The sequence below is a fragment of the Sugiyamaella lignohabitans genome, chromosome A, assembly GCF_001640025.1.
Source record: "Sugiyamaella lignohabitans strain CBS 10342 chromosome A, complete sequence".
Lineage (NCBI taxonomy): Eukaryota > Fungi > Ascomycota > Dipodascomycetes > Dipodascales > Trichomonascaceae > Sugiyamaella > Sugiyamaella lignohabitans.
The window spans coordinates 1149154-1174139 of record NC_031672.1 but is presented as its reverse complement, the minus strand read 5'-3'; the positions used below and the strand labels follow the sequence as shown (position 1 = coordinate 1174139).

At 48.1% G+C, this 24986-nt stretch overlaps 4 protein-coding genes across 4 annotated transcripts; 2 read left to right on the top strand and 2 right to left on the bottom strand.

Annotated features, from left to right (window-relative positions):
• Nucleotides 1-685: 685 nt before the first annotated feature.
• On the top strand, nucleotides 686-2371 carry SVL3 (Svl3p; the record flags this gene model as incomplete). Its single annotated transcript, XM_018880681.1, has 1 exon — nucleotides 686-2371. One exon carries the CDS (start codon nucleotides 686-688, stop codon nucleotides 2369-2371), a length of 1686 nt encoding a protein of 561 aa, XP_018734604.1.
• Nucleotides 2372-3182: 811 nt separating this feature from the next.
• Nucleotides 3183-6149, bottom strand: GAT1 (Gat1p; the record flags this gene model as incomplete). The annotated part of the gene is made up of 1 exon (XM_018880670.1): nucleotides 3183-6149. One exon carries the CDS (start codon nucleotides 6147-6149, stop codon nucleotides 3183-3185), a length of 2967 nt encoding a protein of 988 aa, XP_018734603.1.
• Nucleotides 6150-8999: 2850 nt separating this feature from the next.
• On the bottom strand, nucleotides 9000-9365 carry HSP12 (lipid-binding protein HSP12; the record flags this gene model as incomplete). The annotated part of the gene is made up of 1 exon (XM_018880660.1): nucleotides 9000-9365. One exon carries the CDS (start codon nucleotides 9363-9365, stop codon nucleotides 9000-9002), a length of 366 nt encoding a protein of 121 aa, XP_018734602.1.
• Nucleotides 9366-22091: 12726 nt separating this feature from the next.
• YOX1 (Yox1p) lies at nucleotides 22092-24701 on the top strand (the record flags this gene model as incomplete). Its single annotated transcript, XM_018880649.1, has 1 exon — nucleotides 22092-24701. The coding sequence occupies one exon, from the start codon at nucleotides 22092-22094 to the stop codon at nucleotides 24699-24701; it is 2610 nt and encodes an 869-aa protein (XP_018734601.1).
• Nucleotides 24702-24986: the final 285 nt, after the last annotated feature.

The window sequence follows — 24986 nt, the reverse complement described above, 5'->3', positions numbered from 1 at the left end:
CCCGACTCGAGCGAAGCGAGAGGAGCTGAGGGGTCTGGGGCGTAGCCCCAGCCGCCGGAGGCACACCCACGAACAGAAACTAACAGGGGTAGTCGGGTCGAGCGCCTCGGCGGTGTTTTTGTCGTGGAGGCTGGCGGCGTCTCAGTCTTGTTCTGTGTCTGTGGCATGGCCGAATTTGTCGTCTAAGAAGTCCGGTGTTTTGATTTCGTCCGAGTCGTTTGGCGTGTCTGGTACGTTTACTCCTGATCATGTTTTGGATTATAATACACTGGATCCAGTTGGAAATGCGAGTGGGAATGCGAATGAAGACGATGTTTCTCCTTCGTCGACAAGCGTCTCTTTGCCGAATAATAATAATGATACGAGTATATTGGGGTTTGATATAGTGCTATTGTCGTTGGCCTCGCTGCGTCAATTGAACAGAATTCTCAAACCGCTGCAAAAACTCATTATTTCTGGCCATACACTTATTCTTCTCGACACTTCGCGATCTCCTCCACTACAAAATTACGTTCGCCAGAAATTCCCAAAAAACCCTGTATCTTGTGTTATTAGCGACTCAAACGTCTACAAAATCCCTCCAGAATCGGGCTGCAAATACGTCCATTTTTCCGGGTCTAATGGGTCTAACAGAGTGTATTTCGAACCGGCCGCTCCTGACCCGTTTGAACTGCGTGCTTCGTCCATGATTAGAGACCTCGTTTTGTTCTTACAAACCTCGGGCTTGGATGCGTCAATTGTTTCTAGTCCAGGTGCTTTTTTGAAACACCAGTGGCAGAGAGCCATTCCGTTAATAGCTTTTGAACCGCTGTCTATTATGCTCGATATCAGTGATCCGGCTAAACTGGCGTCTAGTGTTGTTGCCAGACCCATTTATGAGGGCATTATTAATGAATTATTACTAATTGCAAAGCGCCAAGGTGGTCCTGAATGCGAAAGTTTGGGTTCGCTCGACGATTTTGTACACCCTATGCTTATTCAGTCTGTAACCCCGAAAATCCTCACCTCGACATCTCCTGTTTTCCCTCATTCTTCGTCTGTTTACATGTATTACGAGTACTTTTACCGGTTCAACATTCCTGTCGACATTATTTTGCTTCATCCCATTCTCTTGTCTGATGAGTTAGGACTGTCTGCTTCTACCCCTTATTTAGAATGTGTTTTTGCGTTTATGACCCAGTTAGCCAAGCTCAACGACCATGAAGATGCATCGACTTTGTGGCATAGAAAGAATATCACCGTTTCAGGTGCCGGTTCTTTACTCGCTCCTCCTGCTACTACCTCTACAGCATCTTCTCCAGCCAGTAGCAACACTGGCAGCAGCAATAGTCTGCTGTCGACCTCGGTAGTCGATTCGAAACCTGCGTCGGCTGCATCTCTTGCTGCTTTAAAAGCTCGTGAAGATGCTCTGTATAAACGGGAACAAGCGCTGCTAGCTCGCGAACAGCATGTTTACAGTCTCGAAACCAATCAGCACCCTCCTCCAAACCGAAGAGGATCTTATCAGCAACAACAACAGCAGCAGCCATTGCAACAACCACAGTATCAACAGCAACATCAACAGCAGCATCAACAACAACATCAAAAGCAACCATCGCAACAATATTACTATCCATCACAGCAACAACTGCAGCAACAGCAAAGACCACCAGTTCCCCAAGGACAAGCTCCTCAAGGACAGGTTCCTAACAGACCACCATCACGCCAACAACAACAACACAACCTTGCTGCACCACCACCTCTGTCCAGACCATCGATTAGAACATCACCTAAACGATACACTGAACCTGTTCTGAACTTCAGTTCGCCACAACCTGTCAAAAACAAAGAAATCGACATGATGAACATTACTGCTAGACGGTCGAGACGGTCGGTGGGCGGTCCTGGATCCCACAACTCAGAGCTTCATTTGAACAGAATTGGGTCTTCTGCCGGTTACCACCGCATGTCGTCTCCTACCTTGTCGACATTAGCAGGAAATGCCGGAGGACCCCAGCCTTTTTCTCAACAGTTTGACTTGAATGACATTGTATCTGGAACTGACCGATACAGCATGGTTGCAAACAAACCAGCTGCCACTGTTAAAAGACTGTCGTCGACGATATTCCGCACTGGTGGCGGAGCTTCGCAATCGAGATCAAACTCTATCAGCTCTCAAGCAGCCTCGGCCTATGCTTTTACCAACCAGATCCCTTGTTCACAAATGAACGGATACTCATCACAGAACAGCTCCTCGTCAAATGGAAGTAACTCATCAAATACCTATGTCAACGGAAGCGGAGGAGCAAGCCCCTATACCAATGGTGTCGCTAACTCCAACGGCATGATAAACGGGACAACAAACGGAACCTTGCACGTACACGGAAAGTAAACCACCGCGCCTCGATATCCTCGTCTATCTCGCCAGTCTTTGTAATATTCTTTTTCGATCTATGAAACGGCCACACCCGCCGCCATCCCGTGGGTGCTGGAGCCGAGCGATGAAACAAGTCTCGAATATTTGTCATACTAAAAAACCGTGTAATTCTTTTTCTGCTGCTAGAATCCTAATTTATTATCTAATAACCACGAGCTGAGGATTTTGGTCTATTTATTTATTCTCTCAAGTAATATGATCTCTATACATATAACCCCAATAACATAATTTACTCGTTCTGCTAGCAACATAGCCGGGTCTGTATTATTAGATCGCCATCATGGTCGCAAACCATAGGCCACATCTGGCATTTAAGCTCTGGTGCCTCTGGAACCCGCTCTAGCTTCGCGAACCGGTAGTGGGGTCTGCCTCCGGCGGCTGGGCTCCGCCCAGACCTGGTTGTGCTCGCTTCGCGAGCGACTGGGGACCGCTAGCGAACGAGCGAAGCGAGATACGGGGTCTGGGGCAGCGTCCCAGCCGTCAGAGGCATGTCTGGAGTGGCTCTGAAGTGTGCCTCCGGCGGCTGGGCTCGCTGCGACTGGAGACCCCTAGCTAACGAGCGAAGCGAGCCACGGGGTCTGGGGCAGCGCCCCAGCCGCCGGAGGCACGTCTGGACCGACTCAGGGGACCCGTATCAAACGAGCGAAGCGAGCTACGGGGTCTGGGGCAGTGCCCCAGCCGCCGGAGGCAGGCAGGAATCAGGCGAAAAATGGATGTATTATTAGATTAGAAATAAAAAATTAAACGTACAGTCGTAAATCATAGTCTATAGTGTCATGGTCAGCCAGTCCCACTGGCCGGTGCGTCTTTCGGGGGATGTTGTGGGGGTGTCTTCGATGGCCGAGGTGACGGTAACGGAGGGCTCTTGTTTGACTTTGGTGGTCTGTCGGGGCTGTTTCTCGGTTGCGGGAAGTTGCTCGGCTACTACGGTTGGGGTGACCTTGGGTCGTGCTTTGGTCATCGATTGACGTCGTGATCCAGGTGCACTGCCAGATCCTCGCTCAGAAACCATGGATCCGCGACGGGAGCTGGATTTCCGTGGTTTGTTGCCGCTAGTAGTGGTGGTTTCTTCTTCTCCATTACCCCGGTTTCGTTTCTTGATCACGTCGGTCTTCAGGGAAAGTGGTCTTACGACTCCGTGGAGTTTTAAGAACAGTCCACAGGCGTTACAGAGCGGTTGACCCTCGGTGTTACGTCTCCACAGTGGTGTTGTCTGGGTAAGACAGTTGGTACAGGACATGGGAGTTGAAGTCGAGGATGAGCTAACAGCAGGTTTGGTTTCTTTAGCAGGTTTGGAGGTTGTTTGTTTGCTGGCGGCAGATGGTGAATCTGTTCTGGACTCGGATGCTCCTGGAGTTGCTGTTCCTGAAGGCGTGGATGTCGGTGAACTGTATTCACTCTCGGGTGTCGCAACTGCTGTCGAAGCGATAGCAGCACTAGCAGCAGCAGCTAAAGATGGAGCTACTCCCGTTGCACCACCAGCAACTGTCGATTTCCGACTGTTAGCCAGACGTTGTGATAGGACAGATGTGGTAGTAGCGGAGTTGGTCTTGGTGAGCTTGGGTTTCCAACCTTGAGGTTGGTTGAACTGAACCTCGTCCATCTCATCGTGTGTATCCAAAGAGAAGAAAGTAGAAGACTTGTTTGGCAAACTTCCAATTTGGAATAATTCGCTTTGAAGAGATGGGGACCCGTTGTGAAGTTGCGATGGATGGATATGCTGGAACGAAGATGGGTTGTTAGAGTTTGGATTGTTTGCACCAGACGAATCGGCCATGGGATTGTTGTTGATGTCTAGAGACATGGCAGACTCATGACGAGCATTTTGGAGCTGGCGCTGTTGAAACATGCTGCTACTAAGACTCGTGTTGCTTGCGTTTTGACTGTGTTCACCTCCATGCCATGATCCTGGAAGAGTATTGTTGACATCAGAATATGACCGTGGATGTGGTACCGAGTCTTGCCAACCATTGCCAACTGGAGACGATGCCATGCCAACTGAAAATCGTGCTCGTCGGTCATCTCTTGGTTTAGCAATAGAGTCGAAAAAGATCGATTCTCGTCCATTGGCAACTGAAAAGGTCGGAGTAGTGGCTCCACTGGAAATAGCTGAAGATGGGATTGATGAAGGAAGTTGGTACATGTCAGAAATAGAAGCAGTGGATGATGAATGGGAATGTGTGAGAATGTCTCGTGGGTTGGCAGTAGAATGGAATGAGTAGGAAGATGAGTTGAATTGTTGAATGCTATTGGATGAAGAGGAATGATGTCTTTGTTGGTGATGATGCTGATGCTGGCTGTTGAGAACCGAAGGTGATGCAGTGGTCAAACTGTGGGCATTAGACGATGGTTTTGGAGATACCGGTCGAGACGGGCCAAATAGTCCTCCATCCAAACCTTCAATAACCAACGGATCCAGTGAGAATCTAAACCGGTTATCCTCTTCTTCGGGAGTAGCAAATCCAAACACCAATCCGTCCTCATTTTGCATATCATGGTTGCTGCTAGTAGCAGCGGGAGAAACACCCTCGGCAGCCAGTGCTAGTGGGGAGTTTGCCTGTCTCTTACGGGAGAACGAAGTTCCTCGTGATAATGGTGGAGCATGTTCTCTTTGATGTATAGTGTTGTTCAACTTCTTGATATGAGCAGCATAGTCGAAAGAACCAGGACCACTTTGACTTGCGGATGGACTTGGCGACAGAGCAGCAAAAGACGGACTTCCATGGGGTTTCTGGGGTTGTAAAGATGACAGATCAGCTGCTGTTGGCTGATATTGAAGTCGTGATGGTTGTTGAGCTTGGCTATGAAGGTTGCTATTTGATTGCGACCGATATGATAGCTGTTGCTGTTGTTGTTGTTGCTGCTGAAGTTGTTGTTGATGTTGTTGATGCTGCTGCTGTTGCTGTTGTTGGTGATGGTGTTGTTGTTGTAGTTGCTGTTGTTGATGCTGATGCTGAAGATGGGATTGCTGGTTGTCGTTTACACTGAACTGACCCATTTGACCCTGGCCATTTGCAGGTTGAAAGGGTCGCTGTGACGTGTCAATCGACTGGCTGCGACGATGCTGGTTATAAGCGCTCCATTCGTTTGAATCGGGTGCACCTGACGTGTTCATGTTTGGCACCTGGTGATTTGTAGGCATGTTTCTGATAGAACTGGAAACTGAGTTGAATTGCGGATATCCGTCAGCAAGCTGGTATCCAGACTGTAAATTATCGACACCGGATGACATGGATATAGGATGAGCCGATGCTAGTGTAAGATTGTTATTAGCTCTAGCATTCACAATATCCATGGACATCATTCTCCAAGTGAGATTTTCAATACGACTTCGATTGGGAAGCATTGAAAACCTCGCTTTAGAGTACATTTTCCAAATATCCGATGTAGAGGAAGAAGACGATGATGAACCTTGACCCGACACCGAGGTAGATGATGACGATACTGCAGCAGTGGCTGCATTTGAAGCAGTATTTTCATCAGTGATGTTCATATCGTCGTCGGTCATCTCACCGTTTCCAAAATATAGAGCACTCGGTAGTTGAAAAGTGTCTTCGGCAGATTCTTTCTTTACTAATGGATCAGTGGTATTACTGCCGATAAAGTCTAAAGCAGCGCGAATGTGACCATGGTGCATATTGTTCGGAAGAGGTGACGATGAGCTGGTGTCGTCGCCGCCAAAAGATGGGCCTATGTCATCCATTATCATCATTTTAAGCAGACCAGGCAGCATAAAAGTGGATGAGATGTGTTATTATATAGATTGTAGGGCGTAATTTGTGGCAAGACTAGAGTCGACTGCAGTGTGAAGGGCAAAAAAAGGCAGAATTACTAAAGAATTGAAAAGTGGGTTTGCTGATTGCTATGCTATGATGCTATGTATCGAACAGCAGCTCAGCAAGGGAAATGTCAATTGAATCGATACAGGTCGCACTATGTGCCAGCGAAAAGTGCCAACGGAAACGCCAGTCAGAAGGTGTATTGGTAGTCGAAAGTAGAAACAGTCGATAGTAGAAGTTAGAACTGGCACTTGGCAGTAGGAATTGTTGGTAGTGACTGTCGGCAGTAGTGGCAGTCGGTAATACTGGTATTTGGTGATAGTAATTTACAAGATTCCAAGTTGGTAGTTGGTAGTTGATAGTTTGTGCTCGGTGTCGTTACTGGAAGTGGTACTATCAAACTGACTGATGTCGATTAATAAATCCCTCGGCCAACTCCAATTTATAATCAATTTAAACAACCAACAACCTCAATGACAAGTATTTATCGCGTTGAAAGTAGTGGTAACAATATTCAGACAGTGGTCTGCAGTGAATTTCAATACTCAAAAGTTAGTAACAAGTCAAATCAAAGACAACAAGTAAATACAGAACAAATCATCTAAAGATCTCACACACAATTACCAGCGGGCCGGCAAGCAAGTGCATATAACCCGGTAATAACAGTGAACTCACCACTAATCCATAGTGATACTTACAGTAGTAACAGAGCTCCCCCTCTAAGCACAAATCGGTGCAGATGTGGTGCTAGATCAAAAAATAGTGTAACAAAAATGATAAAGAGATGAACAGTAAAACAGAAAAACAAAAAAAAAAAAAAATAGTTAAATCGTTTCGTATACCAGTGTCAGCTAGTAACTGGATAAACAGGTAATCCAAAGGAGGCAAGTAATTATCTCTTAACTAACTAACTAACGTACTTCTAAACTTAATCCCGTTATGTATTATGCTCGCTGTTGTTTACCCTTTTTACGGTTTAACCCATTGGTCTATTAAATATCGGATAGGAGATGATCTCAGTGTACCTGTAGTCGAATTAGATGGCGATGGGGCGGGCTAAATCGGTCGGTACCTATTATGTTATGTCTCGGAGCATAAACTGTGAGAAAAAGAAAAACAGGTGACGAACGAGTCAGTAATTATTACTGGGATTTTACCCGTGTAAACTAAACGGACGGCAATCGTGCGCAACTAAGACGGGGTTGGTGGTGCATTTCTCGGATTCTGAGGTAATTCCTTTACCCATAGCCGATTTTACTGTCAAAACTCTACCGTTGGCAAACGGACTAGTGTTGACCCTTACAGGTGGACACGGACTTATGCGTGTTCAAACCGTAGATCGTCACCGCCGATCTATGTATGATATTCCTGTCTCACAGGGGACCCAACATTGTTCTGCCGCAACCAACACTCTATTTTCCGGTCTAGGTCACACAATTTCTCAGAGTTTTCTACCCAGATCTCTAAACCATAACACCCCCTATCCAACGATACCCATATCATCTCAATAATTCTAGTTTGACGTGACATTTTTGCAACGCCAATAGCCGGCCAGTTCATCGCTGAATATTAGTGGAGCCGATCAGTGCCAAATGCAGATAACGTCTCTTATCTATGCAGCCTTCTATTGGCTGGATAAGAGCCAATCTATCAAACGCGATCGACGACCCAAACAACACCTGCACAGTTTCCACTCTCCGCTCCGCCCATTGGAGGATAAGCGAGCACAGTCGGGCCATTCCGGGCTCGCATCCGAGTCATCACCCTCATCCGATTCCATCCCAGCCGCCCCCACATCCCCCACCGCCCAACTCTCCCCCAGCGTGGGAGGGAGCACCCACATTCGGACCGGCGAAAGCCCGTCAAATCCCACCTGTCAAAAACCCAGCTGCCTCCGACCTACTCATACTCTCCTGCGAAGCAGGAGCCACGGGGTCTGGGGCGGAGCCCCATCCGCCGGAGGCACAACCCCACTACCAGCACCTGCCTCCGGCGGCTGGGGCTCCGCCCCAGACCCCGTGGCTCCTGCTTCGCAGGAGATTGCAGAGGGGATTGGGTTTGTTCTGGGAGGAGGATGGTGGTGTGTGCGTTGAATCCGTAGTCGGAGCTGTGATTACGCAAGATAAGGACCGGTTGGTGATAGCATGCACTCTGCGGGGTACGTTCCCCTGAGTTGGCGGGGCATCCAGGGGGGTGTGAACCAACGGCCGGTGAAAAAACTTGTAACCATCCTCCAGAAAATGCTATCTGCCACTCCCGACGCCCGACTCGAGCGTAGCGAGAGGAGCAACCAGGGTCTGGGGCGGAGCCCCAGCCGCCGGAGGCACAACCCCACTACCAGTACCTGCCTCCGGCAGCTGGGGCTCCGCCCCAGACCCCGTGGCTCCTGCTTCGCAGGAGATTGCGAGGGGATTGGGTTTGTTCTGGGAGGAGGGTGGTAGTATATGCGCTGACTCCGTAGTCGGAGCTGTGATTACGCAAGATAAGGAACGGTTGGTGATAGCATGCACTCTGCGGGGTACGTTCCCCTGAGTTGGCGGGGCATCCAGGGGGGTGTGAACCAACAGCCGGTGAAAAACTTGCAACCATCCTCCAGAAAATGCTATTCTGTCATTCCCGAAGCCCGACTCGAGCGCAGCGAGAGGAGCAACCAGGGTCTGGGGCGCAGCCCCAGCCGCCGGAGGCAGAACTCCCTCCCTCGAGTATAGTTCGCGCGAAAATATTTATTAATAACTTATATAACATGAAGAGGCAGCCTCAGGGGCCTGAGCGAACCTGTTCACACGTCATGCCAGTGAACCAGTTTATTTGGTGGTACCGGTAGAGCCGGTGGTGGTGGTGGAGTCACCGGTGCCACGGATGTAGTCAGCAGCTTGGTGGGCATAGTCGGCAGCAGTGTCGACAATGCCCTTCAAGCCCTCGGAGGCAGAGCTAGAGGTCTCAGAGGATTGCTTGGAGGTGGCAGAAGAGAGGTCGTTCTTGGCACCGGTGAACTCGTCACCGGCCTTTTGGGAGACAGACTTCTGAGAGTCAGGAGTGAGGTTGGCAGCGGCCTTGTCATAGGCATCAGTGGCAGTCTCCTTGACAGAGTCGTAGGTAGTCTTTTGGGAGTCAGGGGTCAAGCTCTCACTGACCTTGTCACCAAAGTTCTTTCTTCCAGCGTCAGACATTGTAGTAGTAGTTTAGTGTAGTTTGAGTTGAGATGTGAATGCGAAGTAGTATTTAATTGTAGTAACAGACAAATGAGTTAATACAATCAGAGAAGATGATGATGATGAATTAAAAATAAAGACAAGACGGGAAATCAATCACCTTATATACTAATGAAAAGACGAGTATTAAACACTAAACACATGGACAGAAGGGCTTAGCGTCTCCAGTAACTGCCAGAGAAGGCAACGATTTGATTGCTATTGCCACCACCTCCTGGCATTCTCTAACCTATTCGGAACGGGGTATGATGAATAAAGTTCATTATAGCAAACAAATTAGTCTCCATCTCGTCATAACCGCACACATACAGACACCGATGTGCACCAGACTTGCCATGCATAGCAATCCACGCTTGTCTCCATGCGACACCAAACGCCGATGCCGATTTTAAAGTTGGGGAACCTGCGTCGCTAGAACCCACTGGAAACAATCCTCACGGCTCGGGTTCTGGGGGTGGTGTTGCCTCCGGCGGCTGGGGCTCCGCCCCAGACCCCGCTGCTCCTCTCGCTGCGCTCGAGTCGAGCGAGGGGACGGTGTAAAGCTGGGTTTTTCGGGAGATGGAGATTCGAGGGGTTGTAATGGGGTCTATTTTCCAAGGATGGAAAACGGCGCCGCATGCCCCTCGCCCGACTCGAGCGAAGCGAGAGGAGCTGCGGGGTCTGGGGCGGAGCCCCAGCCGCCGGAGGCTGCCACCCCACCATTAGCGATTTCTATTTTTGTAAAGAATAAAGAAGAAGACTGTTTACTTAGAAAGGGCGTTGGTAAACACAGATTGGCGGGTTCACTGATCGGCAGATGGATTGGCTGCACTTTTGCCCTTCTCTGGCCTATTGTTTCAACTGTAATATCCCCCTTTCGTTTCCATTGTATTCTGACCAGCTGGTAAACGACCCAACTCTTGATTCTTTAGTTACCGAATGGCTCTTTCTCATAAGTCCCGAATAGAACTGGCATCAGAGCCAGCTGCCGCGGTACCACCCGCTCGGTTTCATGTTCAGATTGTTCTGCAGGGTCGCTGCTGGTAGCTTGCTATCACATGCTTCAACGTGCTGGAGACACTGCACACCCAACCAACTCTAACTAAAATTAAGTTAAGTGGCCTTACTTTGTTACCTGTGAAAAAACTATTGGTCCAAGCCGGCTCGGTCGGCATTCCACCGGCAAAACTCTTTGCCCGGCGTTTGCCTCCGGCGGCTGGGGCTCCGCCCCAGACCCCGCTGCTCCTCTCGCTTCGCTCGAGTCGTTTTCGTCTGGGGACTCTGAAATCTCCTGCGAAGCAGGAGCAACCAGGGTCTGGGGCGGAGCCCCAGCCGCCGGAGGCAATATGTGCCCCCTGGCTTTTACCCCCTGAGCTGTACATGCTATGAGCGAGATGACGAGATCACGAACCTCGCTTGCCTATGCACCAAGCACTATGACGCCAGTGCATCGCCATCTCGCTCTCAGTCGCTTGTCGGAGCTTGTGATCTGGTGGCTTCCTTGCTACGGAATGACTTGGCCGTTTGAGAGAGTCTCTGCCGTGGTCAATGTAAAGTGTCCAGAGGGTCAATTGGGTGTTAATGTCTGGCTAGATTCCCAGGGAAATAAAATCAGAGCCAGACAATGTGACTATATAATGCGAATAAGGGGTGTAAGAATGGATGGTGATATAATTACAGAGTGTTCATATACTCTATCTAAATCGTTATGATAATTGGTAGCAGGGACAACTGTTGGGAGACCGTATGTTACCCGGCGCTCAGGAATCGTACGAGCTCTCTTCTGAGAGGATAAGAGGTCCATGTTACCCGGCCTAGATGTTCAATCTAGGTGTATACTTCTAACGGGGTATCATCATTTTCGTACCACTCTCATCGCAAATAAAGACACTCAATTATAACAGTGGTAGCTTCAATTTTATCAGTATATGACCTAGTTTAAAGCAATCCAGTTTTTGGACAGCTGAGATTTCGGGAATGTTGTTTTCACTGGGGTAAATGAAAAGATCTGCATTGTTATAACCGAGAACAACTTGAAACCGAAGTCTAGAGCCTGGGTGATACCAGTGGTCTGGCCATTAATTTTATTTAGTATCAAGAGTAATGACTTGACTGGACTGTATTTGAAATACGTCAGTGGAAACCTCAATTGCCACTCCAAAATTACTGAGTTAGTAGCACCCTCTGTCTTTGGCACTCAAAACAATGACCCTGATTGTTGGTTTATTTACACCAAAATCACATTTACAGTTTGTAAATATGCACCATACAAAGCACATCATCCACAAGCACTATTCCACACAAGGCCCCCACGCAACGACTCGAGCGCAGCGAGAGGAGCCGCGGGGTCTGGGGCGGAGCCCCAGCCGCCGGAGGCACACCGGCAGGACCCGGAGAGAGCCCGGGGACCACTCGCCCGACGCAATAGTATCGGGTCAGCGAGAGGTGCATCCGGGTAAGGACAGGAAAATATTTTTCTAGGTTAGGGCAAAAAGCCCGAGTTAGTAGGTGACTGAAAATTGTGTGGATGTTAGGGTAATAGTTAGGATTAGTCGGGGTTGAATTGGCGCTGGGAAAGGGCTTTAGAAGCTAGGGTATTTGTCTTGATTCGTTTGGCGGTAGAAGCACAGTGCAAAATTTTTTCAACAAAAGAAATAAGTGGCAAGGCAATAGAGCCGGGCAGCTGGTCTGGTTTGAGCAAGCGAAGATGGTGGCGAGATTTTATGAAGCAATTGCTGGTTCAGAAATTGCCGACATGGGTGATGCGGAGTGGGCTCCAGGGGGGGAAACAGATAAGAGCAGGGTGGGGATGACTGTGTGGATTAAGCTTCGGGAGTTGAAACTTTATCGGCGAAATGAGTTCGCTATTGGGAGTTTGGACTTGGCCACGGCGCTATCACGGTATGTCTGAGATGGGTGGTCTGAGATGTGGTTGCCTAGGAAGGAAGGCTGCAGCAGAAAGAGGCGCCAGACGTCCCGCTGGGCCCGGCGGCCTGCTTGCCTGCTGGCGGAGCGGTTCCCGAAGCTGTTACTGGTTATCCTTACTACCCTGGCACTCGCCGTAGCTGCATCCTGATCTACTACTTCTACGGCACTTTTACTATGAGTGGGGGGGGGGGGGGGGGGAGGGGGGACTTGTGAGGGTACTGCTAGGAGGACTTCTGCAAGTATTTCTGCAAGCACTTCTGCAAGCACTTCGAAGGCACTTCAAAGGCACTTCACAAGCACTTCACAAGTACGGCAGTTCTGATTTTTACAAACTGTAAGAACTGCTTTTACTTTTACCTCAAAACTATAACTATAACTAGATTTATATCTGCACTGGTCTGATATCGCACCAGTACCAGTACATAAACTAAACAATTAACACAGCCTGACTTCTACTGTTATTTTTTCTGGTAATATTGCGGTTTCGACTGCGGCTAATTACCCTGCTACTACTACAAATAATTTTCTGGTTTCCTCGAGCCTGTGGGTCTGTGTCAAGCAGATGGTTGCCTAGGTCACCTCCCAGTCTTGGAAATGACTCGTTCGGAGACCAGTTTAGGGCAATGCTAGACATTGGGCTTTGGGCAACTGAGCTACCCAATAGAATCGGGGGCCGTCTTGATTTAGAGATTGAATTTCCCCATTAAGCAGGCTCTAGCGGCTCACAGCGACCCTAATATCAGGTCGAATAGCCTACTGTACATACATAGGCTTGAGAGAAGCAGGCCTCACAAAATTTCAATTTAATTGCGCATTGCATATGTATCCTCAATTGGGCCAGGTCCTACTGGTGTTGTTATATGGAAAAGATTTTCAGGATCTACGGTGATTGATCGCTCGAGGAAGATGTATGCGACATATGGTGAAGATATTTTCAACTGACAAATTCATGGCAATTTGCGAAGTATTCTCCAAATTCCAATGACAAAATTAAAACTGAAAGAATTTTTGTTATTTGAATGTGTTCGTTGTAGTAGATAAGGTATAACATGTGGAGTTGACAGCGGCATAGACTGCAATGCGAAAGGTTATCTGGGATGTCAAAGGTACCTATCGAACGTTGAACAGTGCATGGACTGCTACCTTAAACGGCAATAATGGTGACAATTTAATTGTCAATTTGCACATTTGAGTGGGAGCCAGCTTTCGGATAGCGAAATAGAGTAGTGTTGTAGTGCATTGCATGAAAATCTTAAACAAGAAAAACCAGTGAAAAGAAAAAAAAAAAGCGGATTTGTTCAGTGTGTAGTCCTTAATTGAGATTTTGCCCGGGGGAAGAAGAAGACAGAAAGCGAAATGGCCATCCCACACCTGAAATTATATAAGAAACAGACACTGCACTAAAAAAAGTGAAAACTTTTTCGAAAATCAACCAGGTTCACCAAAAGTCTTACAGACGTCCATTCTTTTACTTCACAACTCTTTAAAAACCAACAATCTTTTAAAAATGCAATTCAAGACCGTCGCTCTCTCAGCCGCCGCTGTTGCCTCTGTTATGGCCCAATCTGCCACCACCACCTTGACCAGCACCATTGTTGTCACCCACGTTCTCTCTACCAACGTTGTCAGCACCATTGCTGCTGCCACCACCACTTCTGAGGAGTCCTCTTCTTCTTCTGTTGAGGCCACCACCTCCTCTTCCTCTTCCTCCTCTTCTTCCTCTTCTTCATCTTCCTCCCCCTCTTCTTCTGCTGTGACCACCACCACCACCTCCTCCAGCGCCGCCTCTTCTTCTACTGAGGTCACCTCGGCCACCATTGCCCCTACCCCCAACGACATTGTCGCCATCGTCAACTCCACTTTGGCTGCCTCTGCCACCGCCGCTGCCACCACCAGCGCCGTCTCCAACTCCACCACCAATGCCACTGCCACCGACAACACCACCATCGTGCAACCCACCAACGTCGAGCAGTCCAACGGAGCCTCGTACCTGCAAGCCGGTCTCCTGGTGCCCGTCCTCGCTGCCGCCGCCGTTTTGCTGTAAACCACCAAACCAAGCATCACGGTAACCTCTCCTAGACACCGACCGACCCACTGCCGGCAGGACCACCAGCAGACCGGGCTCGGTGTCTGTGTATTTTTATTATATATTACGCTCTCGTCGTGCAGGCACACTTCGAGCAGCTGGTCGGGTTTTACATAGATAGATTTTTTAATAGACTGGGTATTTTCTGGGATACAGGGTCTGCCTCCGGCGGCTGGGGCTGCGCCCCAGACCCCCGGCTCCTCTCGCTTCGCTCGAGTCGTTGCGAGGGGGGTGCCAGCGGTTTGGGGCTCAGGGGTTTGCTGAGTCGAGGGGTCCCCCCACGCAAACGACTCGAGCGAAGCGAGAGGAGCAGGGGGGTCTGGGGCGCAGCCCCAGCCGCCGGAGGCAGACCCCCGTCCCCCTAGCTAAAACCGCATCGGAAGAGGACGGGCCTTTGTTGAGGAAGTGGTGGCAGAGTCTATCCAATCCCTGTCTTCATCGACGGTGATTTAGGTGCGTCGACCGGTTTGGATAGGGTGTAAATCCCTGCTGGATTCGGCCGATGCAGCCCGACCTCGAATAGGAAATATCGTTGAAAGGGCGCCGTCTGGTTGTGGCTAGAAGATTTCCTTCCTGGTAAAAATGAAATTTCATCTTGTGAGGCAGTAAAATAGAGCCGCTGGATAGGTGAGTTGAATCTGCAGGTTGATTCTGAGATTTGAGTGAGTGAGATTTGCTGTGAGTACAGCAAATAATAAATCAGAGGAGAAGTCGCGAGATCAGTGGATTGCACAGGTAGCACAAGCACGAGCACGAGCAGGAACTACCACCGCACAGACGGATATCCATAGACACAATTGCAAAAATATTACCAAAACCACAGCAAAACAGCCGGTCACTTCACGATCTGACTGATACCACATGCAGACCCAGCTCCCCTACGATCGGGCCCCAAATCCCTCTTCCCTCCTCTCTACTCCCCCAAAACCACCTCCAACTCACCATCCCAGACACTGCTGGACCCCCCAAACCCGACTCGAGCGCAGCGAGAGGAGCCACGGGGTCTGGGGCAGAGTCCCAGCCGCCGGAGGCAGGCCCACACCCCGTCTCACACCCGGCACCACAGTCCTAGGACCGGTCTGCCAGGGAAATAATATGGTAATATTATTTGATGCAGACCTGATAGACCAGGTGTAAGCATGTCTGATAATACAGGACCTGCTTGAGGACTGAGGTTCCGCAGGTCGGTTAGCAAGGGCTGGGGCCGCGACACGGATAGCTGCATGTATCATGCGTGTCTGTAATAATTAGCGACAATCCAAGTATGTTGGAGACATGGTATCAAGTCTGCCAATCGCGCTACCGCAGACGGTGTATGTCCAATGGAAACACACACTTGGCACTTGGTTGCAAGCAGATCCGGCCGTCAATTGCAGTTCATTTGTCAATCAGCAGCAGGAGCAGGAGCAGGAGCAGCAGCACCTCCAGAAGCAGCCATGAGAAGGTGAACTTGCCGAGGATATATTCTGGCAGCAGCAGCAGGAGCAGGAGCAGGAGCAGAGGCAGCAGTAGTAGGAGCAGGAGCAGCAGGAGCAGCAGAGCAGCAGAGCAGCAGAAGTGCAATTGTCGATACATGCGATCAATGAATGTATCTGTCGGTCTGTCGGTCGGTCGGTGAGTGGACGAACTCACGGGTAATATGAATCAGGTTGCTGTAGAGAAACAAACAAAAAAAACGGCAGTGAGTAAACAAATGGGGTGATTATTTTTTTTTTGCGGGATAATTCACTTTGTCATGCACCGGGTCCAATTGCTCGAATTACTTCCGCAACTCGACTATCTCGGACACAGGTGAAACCGGACCATTGTGTGGGAAACTCTAACATTCGGCGGCCGGAGATATTTGAGTTTTCAATCAGTCCTGATAAGGCGACGCTGCGCAGAAACCCACTGGCAATGCACTTTAGAGATAGCTCATGTCCATGTAGGAAAACGCCTTGACCCCAACTTTTCCAGCCAGCAGTCGGGACTAATGCTGGCGGGGCCAATGATCATTGCAGCTCCGATGGGTCTATTTACCGCACATTGATCAAACCACCCACTATCAAAACGTGCCCATCCCGTCCGTCCCCCACTACCGCTACCTCTACCAGCCACATCCGATACATGAACCGACTGCTGGCAGCTGGCGAGCAAGGGGGTGATAATATTTTAAAGTTGATCAGCAGTTCTGCTGTCAGCAGGCCGCGAACGTTTGATGCATTTAGCGTTTCGACTGTCAGGGGTAGCAACAGACCAAGAATGAATGTGAGACATGGCAACCAGCCCGTCGTTCAATTCGTGCTGGTGCCGAGGTCTAACCAGCACATGGCGGGGATGGACCACTGGGGAGGGGGTGGGTGTGTGCCTCCGGCGGCTGGGGCTCCGCCCCAGACCCTGGTTGCTCCTGCTTCGCAGGAGTTTTTTCGCTGACTGGACCCCTCGACGAGACGACTCGAGCGAAGCGAGAGGAGCAACCAGGGTCTGGGGCGGAGCCCCAGCCGCCGGAGGCATGTCCGGGGACTTTAAAGTTAAGATTGGATGAGCACCCGGAGGTCGGTCCGTGTCTAAAACATGCATTGGTCCGTCCCGCGTGTCGGCTGGGTCCTGTTTGTTTGTTGTGGTCGGCAGCAGCAGCAGCAGCAGCAGCAAAAGCGAGCGAGAATAGACCTGATATGAATGAAACATTGGTCCCAGTGCCGTGTTGGAGGTGCTGGCCCGTGGTGGTGGGAATGGTGGACGTCCTTGTTTGTGTGTGTATGCAACCTTGTTTCAGGATAAGCGATCGCTCGCTGCCAATGCACAGCGCCCGGCCCAATGTGGTTAATAAGTTACCGGATTCCACAACAAATACTGCCGCGATCGGCGCTGATATTACAGGAGAAGCATGTGAGTTTACAACGGCATCCATGCTTTGTCTATCGTTTATGACCATCACTGCTGCAACCTGCATATCTGTTACAATCATACATTGCAGCACACCTGTCAATCCCTTGTGCTGTACCTCGAGGAGGTTGGTCGTTTATTACACGGAATGTCTGGGGGATGTCAGGGGCCCGGGGGGTGTGGTCTGCCTCCGGCGGCTGGGGCTCCGCCCCAGACCCTGGTTGCTCCTCGAGCTCTGCTCGAGGAGTTTGTGTGGGGGTCTCTGGTTGGGTTTAGTGGTCTTGGATTTGTTAGTGTGGTTTTGTGTGGTGAGACGAATGTTTGATCTCAGCCGGAAGTTCCCTAGAGATAAGCAGCAATAAGGCACCAGGTACGAACTGATGCGGATATGTACAGGGATAGGCTTGTTTGTCCTGTATCTGCATGCTTTTGGAATTCCCCCTTCCATCTCGTCGCACATTGTGCTACATTTTTGGTTCCTGAAAGACTCGTTGGTCAATTACCTGCTATGGACGCTTGCCTCCAGCTTGTTTCTGTCGCGCCGCTTTTGCAGTATGGATTCTGCTAATCTTCCCGCTAGTTAGGCAAGAGTCAACCCTGCTATTAGCCAGTCATGTTAGTCAGCCTCTTTGGAAATCGTGCGGCTGGACGGGATAATAATAATTATTTGATTTTGAATTTAACGGTTGGCTGCAGCGACAGCATGGATTCTCCCAGACTAAGAAGGATCCAAATAATAAGGAGGGTGTCGAATATCAATGCCACTAATCTATTTTTGTTTTCCTCGAATCAATTGGTCCGTAAATTAAATGCAATAGTTCTATAGCTCACTAACAAAAGTTCGCCGAATATTGTCCATGCAAGTCTAAGGCAAAAAACAATTAGTTGCATACTAGTCAGCCATGTCTTCACTTGTTAGCAGTGTCTATCTGTTTGCTCATTTCCTGAAATATTCTTGTTCGCTAGTTCCTGTGTTTCACATAAAATTCGCTACCAGCCATCTGGTGCTTTGCTTTGCTCATAGCGCTCATACCTCACTGACCAACGGTCCCATTTCTTTTCTGCGATACTCTTTTCTATAACTGGTCATGGAGATCTACAACAAGGCTAAATCCAGCATGTCATCTCTTACTTAATTAGTATATTTGCAACCGTTTTCTATCGACAATCCCCCATCAGCTAACAAACTTAGATCGCCCATGTATGCACCACCACTATAACTCTGTTACTGTTTGGCTTTCCTATTTGGTGTGGTGTATGCATGAGCGAGAATTTGAAATGAATTTATAGTTGAATGATAGGCACCAAGACCCACCGACCGTTTAGCCAAGAAAACTCGGGGAAATGAATTTGCAAACGCTCTTTTTTTTTTTTTTTTTAGTTTTACTGGACGTGCGAACTTATAGTTCTTGGTTCGCGGTTCGCGGTTCTTTGTTCTTGTATATTTCTTTCCGCTTGCTAATTAATTGTGAATAAGAAATGAATAAGCAATGTAATTTTCGCTGCTACGAAAAAACTAGACTATTTTAAAAACTGGCTTGGTTGTCGTTCATTTTCGAAGCGGCTCGGTCTTGTCCCAGTTGGTACTGAACTATTCCTCGACGGGAGACACCTATAAAAATGACGTTAGGAAGATCGTGAGGTTGGTCAGTTGTAAACAGAGGTGATCGTTGCATGCCAGTGCAGACTTGAAACAAACCCACATTACCGGAACCATATGCAGCCAACTCGAGTTGGATATTGTTCATTTGGAACTTTGCCAATGTCCAAACATGGCAGGAACTTATTAAATAAGGGTCTTAGTGTATAAACACAAGTACGCTTTGACTTGACTAATTGAGAATCTGTTGTATGAAATTTAATTAATCACCGCCACAACTATCTTTGATTGGCTCTCTGTAATGCTTATGCCGGGGAACAGGGGTAGGTGAGGTACCATCAAAGAACCACAAACGGTTCCTGGAACCGTTGAATACACATACACTGACAGCATGTGACAGATATGAGGAATTGACAGGCTCGTCCTAACAGGCTCGTTCTGAGAGAGTGTATAGGTATAGGAGTAGAGTATCTTGGCAGGCAACTGCCGAAACAATTCTCGTCTACCCCCTCGTCTACCTTGCCTATGCTATGTCTAGGCTACAAACGCTAGCTGCAAAGTTACTTCCTATTAGCATTCATTTCCTCATAGCTCTTTTTTCATAGCTCTTTTTTTTTTTTTTTTTTCGTAGCTCGTTTCTTATACCTTGAGCTTATTCTAATTTCTAATTTTTAATTTCGATTTTTAATTTCCTAGACTGGCCTGAGGAATGACCGAATGATTTTGCTATAGCTATTGACTAGTAGTACTACTAATAGCCCTATTTTGCTTGCCTATCTCTGTTGTTTTGAATACTTTGAGACTTGACTAAATGGGCTGGCTCCTCTTAGAGTAATCTGCACTTAGGTAGGTACCCATCATCCCCTGATCTACCGACCAACCGCTACAAATAACGACTTACAAGCAATTGACAAATAATAAATGTATATAGCGAGCCAACTGCCTAACTAGGTGGGGTTAGCAAGCTTGGTTATCGGGAAGGGCTGCTCATATTGTCCACTTTCTTAGCTTTTGATAACTTTATTTCATCTATATCCCTGCCTATCTAAATGCTGGATATGTTCATAGTTTTTCATACTATGAAACTTTGATCACACTTGCATTTCTATTATACACCCCCCAATTGTACTACCTCCATAGCTGTTTGTTGTCGTTCCTATACGAAGCTTTCATTCATTTACGCTTCTTTGGTAAGATAGAAATAACTTCCTGTGATTCAAGCGTAAAAAGAAACCATCCTGGCTGCTAGAAAAGCAATGCTGCTGCGCTGCTCTGTTGTTGCATATTCACTACTAGTTAAGATATTCCGTCTAAATTTGGCGAGAAACCCCACTAATCGATAAGTGAATATACTAATGCTGATAGAGAATAGTCACTGGAATATCAGTGAGTATCAGTCTAAGTAAACGAGTGTGAATTTATAAAAATAGAGTATTATTATTCTAATTATTTTGTTTGTTAAGTTTGTTAAGTTTGTTATGTCGTTATTGTCGTAGATAGCGGGTTCAATGGCTCGACTTTCAGCTCGTTGGACTGATCAAGTGACCAAGTGACCAGATAAGAAGCATGACGGTCCCAGTCGACACTCTGAACCAATAAAGTTTGTATGAACAATGTTTATACCAAGCAGAATGAAATTGTTTTAGCCTTCAAACTCAGCTTATCGAGACGAGACACTAGGCGTACCTTATTATATTAAGCGATAGGGGAAATTGAGTTGTCTCTGGCACACTGCCAGCTGTGTACTCTACCAAACCCCGCTAGAGAATATGGCGAACTGCTATAGAATATGACCGTACTATAGTATATGGCCATGCTGCTAGAAAATATAGGGTACAGGTACAGAATATAATGGTGCTACTACAAAACATAGCGGTATAATTAGGACTCCGAGGTTCTTAGTATGGCCACCACTGACACAGCATAGCATAGCATGACATGGCCAAGGTAGAGCACATAACAGTATTATCGACAGACCAAGTCGAAAGTCAAAGTGAGAAGTGAGACTCACCTACAAAGTGTAAACAGCTGCATAATAGTAGTACAGACAGACGGGTCTAGTCACTTACCCTATACTAACAAGCTTCTATCTACAGGTGGTCTAGCTAGCTACCAATACAGGTTGCGGGCAAGTCAAAGTGGGTACATCTGATGCCGTCATTACCTGAAATTTACCCTACTGTGGATATAAAGAGAGAGAGAGCAAGTACCGTTTCAGATTTCTTAGACAAGGTCACCGTCAAAAGTTGATACCTGTCCCAGCCACCTCAATTGCTAATAGACGTTGTTAACTTGATCAAAACGGTTTCTAAACGGTCGGTGCCTATCACTTGTGTTGACGACAATCTTCGAACCAGCCAGTTCCATCTTCAAGCCAATATAATATTCCATTGACCACCCGCCGCCAGACGGTACTATCGCATTTCTTTTTCTTTTTCTTCCAACCAGGTCCCCCTTGAGGTTATGCTTTTTTTTTTGTTATCGTTACTTTTTCAATAGAGTCAATTTTATACCCCAAGTTTATAGCCCCTCCTTCCCCTCGTCTCCCTCATTGCTTTTACCCATTTTGATAGTCAGTGCATAAAATTGCAGGTTAACCCGTTGGGTTAGCCTTGAAAGCGTAACAAGCGATTATCCTTGCAATTTGCATACTGCAAAAAGCAAATCCTTTTAAAATAAATTATACACAGAATAAAAAGCAATTTTACGCATACATAAACATACTTCACACATTTACAACTTCGTACACCCTTTTCGTTAATATTTATAAACTTCATATAATTCTTGTTGGTGAACTTTTATATAAGTACCTGATTATCCACCACTGGAGAATGTAAAGTTTGTCTACTTGTGATCCATCTTGCATATTCTTATTGATATTTTGGATTAGTTACCAGGTTCATTACAACTGTCATATCAATCAATTCATATCAGTTGTCCATTTGATCCCGTTTGAATTTTAATTATCCCTTTTGACTTTTTCCTTCCATTACTTTGTATTATAGGTTTTTTTTTTATTCCATTTTTTGTTTTATTCTAAGCTGCTGGTCGGCGACTCTTCAGCATTCCTTTTTGTTATATCTTTTGGTTGACTCTTGTACATATCAGTCCGTTTGCTACACATTCTCTATCCATGCCAATCTCATACTGTTCAATAGTCACCAGTTGAATTCATATTGTTGGATAGTTCTGATATTAACCTCTGACTTATTGGACTCAATAATAAATGAATGCTGGTTCTTCTACCACCAAACAAGAGTCTTCTGGTAGTGGTTCAGCAACTGCATCTGATACGGCGAGCAGGCAACAAGTGAATATGGCTCCATCTGTAGGTGCTGTTGCTCTTCAACCTCCGTTGAATAGAAGTAGAACTGGTTCAGTACCTGTACCATTATCAGGACCTAGTTCAGCATCTCACTCGTCTAATGTTGCAGGATTACCACCAATTCTACCTGCAGGTTATGACCAGCAGCCTCCTCCACCCGAGGCTTTTGAGAACAATCAATTATATCAAATATACCGGTTACGACATGCTGTTCAACAACGTCGAGAACAATCCTTTCCTGCTCCACCTCCTTTGACATCATTTTCCACTCCTCCTAGTCCTCCAAGTGCTACATCTCCGAGTGTTCGAGGCCCGCCTCAGCCAGATTTACGGTCTCGGGATATTAGGGACCGCGACCCTCATGGTCAAGTTGTTGGTCCAGGACATGGTCCAGGACATGGTCCAGGACATTCTACTGTTATATCAGTTCCCGAGTCTCCTGCTGAGTCCATGAAAGATATTTTCAGCTCCACCAGTAGCAGTACCAGAAAAGAGTCGACCTCGTCTTTGGGATCTCCTCTAAGTGGTCCATCTACAAATGTTTCTCCTACTTCGACTCATCCAGCACAAAATCCAACCCAAAAAACCGTTCTTCCATCTGTACAAAGTCTCCTTGCATCCATCTCTCCACCTCCTAGACGACGGGTGTCGCATGAATATCCTACTTCACAGCGGGAAAAGTTAAGAGAAAACAGACGTAGTGTACCTAGTCCTCTACCTCCAGCTACACGAGACAGACCAAGAAGTCTCTATAGCTCATTTACTATCCCCGAGTCGTCACGACAACAACAAACTTCTGCATTACAGAGCTCTCCCTTGGAACCCCGGAGAACCTTTTATTATACACCTTCGATACCAGAAGCTCCATCCAAACCACTTGAACACCAGCCACCAGTTCATTTTGCGCCGGGATTTCAACCAGTGTATCCAGAGCATCCACAACAACATCCTCCACCTCCACCACCGCGTCCTGTTCACTCTCAGCAACTTCCACCACCACCTACCCAACCGTCACAATTGCAACCTTCGCAACTGGGTCCACCCCATCGTCAACAAGTTCCACCACCACCTCCACCTCCAGCTCATGTTCAACAATCAACCACTCTCCAACATCCTTTGCATCCACGTCAGCAACAGGTTCCCGTACGACAACCTCCTTTGCAACACGAGCAAGCTCCAACTCCAGCTCCAGCTCCACTTCAAGCTCCACCGCAACTGCAACCAGCGTACCCTATCCAGAGTTCGCAGCCACAACCCCATAGCTATCCTCAGTCTCCCAATACTTACTACACATATGGTAAAGCATCTTCTCCATACACCAGTCCTATCATTCATGGTACAGGATCAGGCTCGTCTCAAATCAATCCTTCCAGAGGTTCAGTGTCAGGTTCGCAATACTCGCCCATTCGTCGACAATCGTATCCCCGGTCTCCTCCTCCTCCTCCTCAACACGCACCACCTCATCTTTCCCATAACCATCCCGGTCCACCACCTGCTCCATCTCAGGTACCACCACCACCACCACCTCCTCCTCATCCATCTCAAAGACGGATTCCTCCATCTCATTCCGTTCAACCATTTGGTGTGTCCCCCGTAATCCCACCACCACCTCCACCGTCCGGACCACTAGGACAAGTGTCGCCGAGAATGAGACCCCAGCTCCAAATAGGAATTCCTCGTGAAAGCCAGTATCACCAGCCACCTCTCGTCCATCCTCAGCCACAGTATCAAGTTCAAGTGAAAGAACAACCTCCACAGTCTCATCCTCAGTTAGTTCCTTCTCAGCGGTTCCAACATCATATTCCTCCCGAACCATTAGGATCCCGAGGAAAGATGCCCGTCAAACCACCAAAAAGCAGCCCACTCAAGTTTCGACCACCTCTCCAACCTCAGGGACTTCGTCACACTCCAAGAATGCCCATTCGAGAACCGATTGCTGGACCCTCATCCCGAACACTTCCTCAACCATTACAACCTCGCCCACCACATCTCAAAGGACAGAGACCAACACGAGCTGTTAAACCCAAGAGAAAAAGAGCTACTTCATATCAAGTGACGAGACTGAACGAGGTGTTCCAACAGACGTTTTTCCCATCGTCCGAGTTGCGACTCCACCTTGCCATGGAACTAGGAATGACGCCACGAACCGTTCAAATCTGGTTTCAGAACCGACGTCAAGGCTGGAGATCAGAAAACAACCGTACAATTCCCCGCGAAGGTGTTAACCCATGGTCAGAAGAAGGTATTGACGTTCCTGGCAAACCGTCTTCCAGTGCCAGTCGACGACCCATTGCCGGTACCGGAGTCATTGACTTTTCAAAGCCATACCCCCCTTCAACCCGAGGAGATTACATGCAAGAAGACGAAGAAGACGAAGAGGAAGAAGAAGACGACGACGACGGAGACGAAGATGACGATGACGACAGCGAGGAACCCGACGAAGACTACGGAGACATGTCGGACGACGAACCCCCACGACCCCCTGGCGACGCTCCCCCACACCGCCCCTAAAGTGTGGCCCGTGTACTATCAAAATTATTTATTTCTTCTCCGTGACCGAGCAGAAAGCACACCCTGCAACTGTCATTTGTAACGATATATTTAAATTATTGCATTTCCCCTTACTTCACGGGTCCCCCGCTGCCTCCGACGGCTGGGGCTCCGCCCCAGACCCCGCTGCTCCTCTCGCTCCGCTCGAGTCGTTTCGTCGACGGTCCCAGTCAACTCCTGCGAAGCAGGAGCAACCAGGGTCTGGGGCGGAGCCCCAGCCGCCGGAGGCAGTGGGGAATGGTGGTG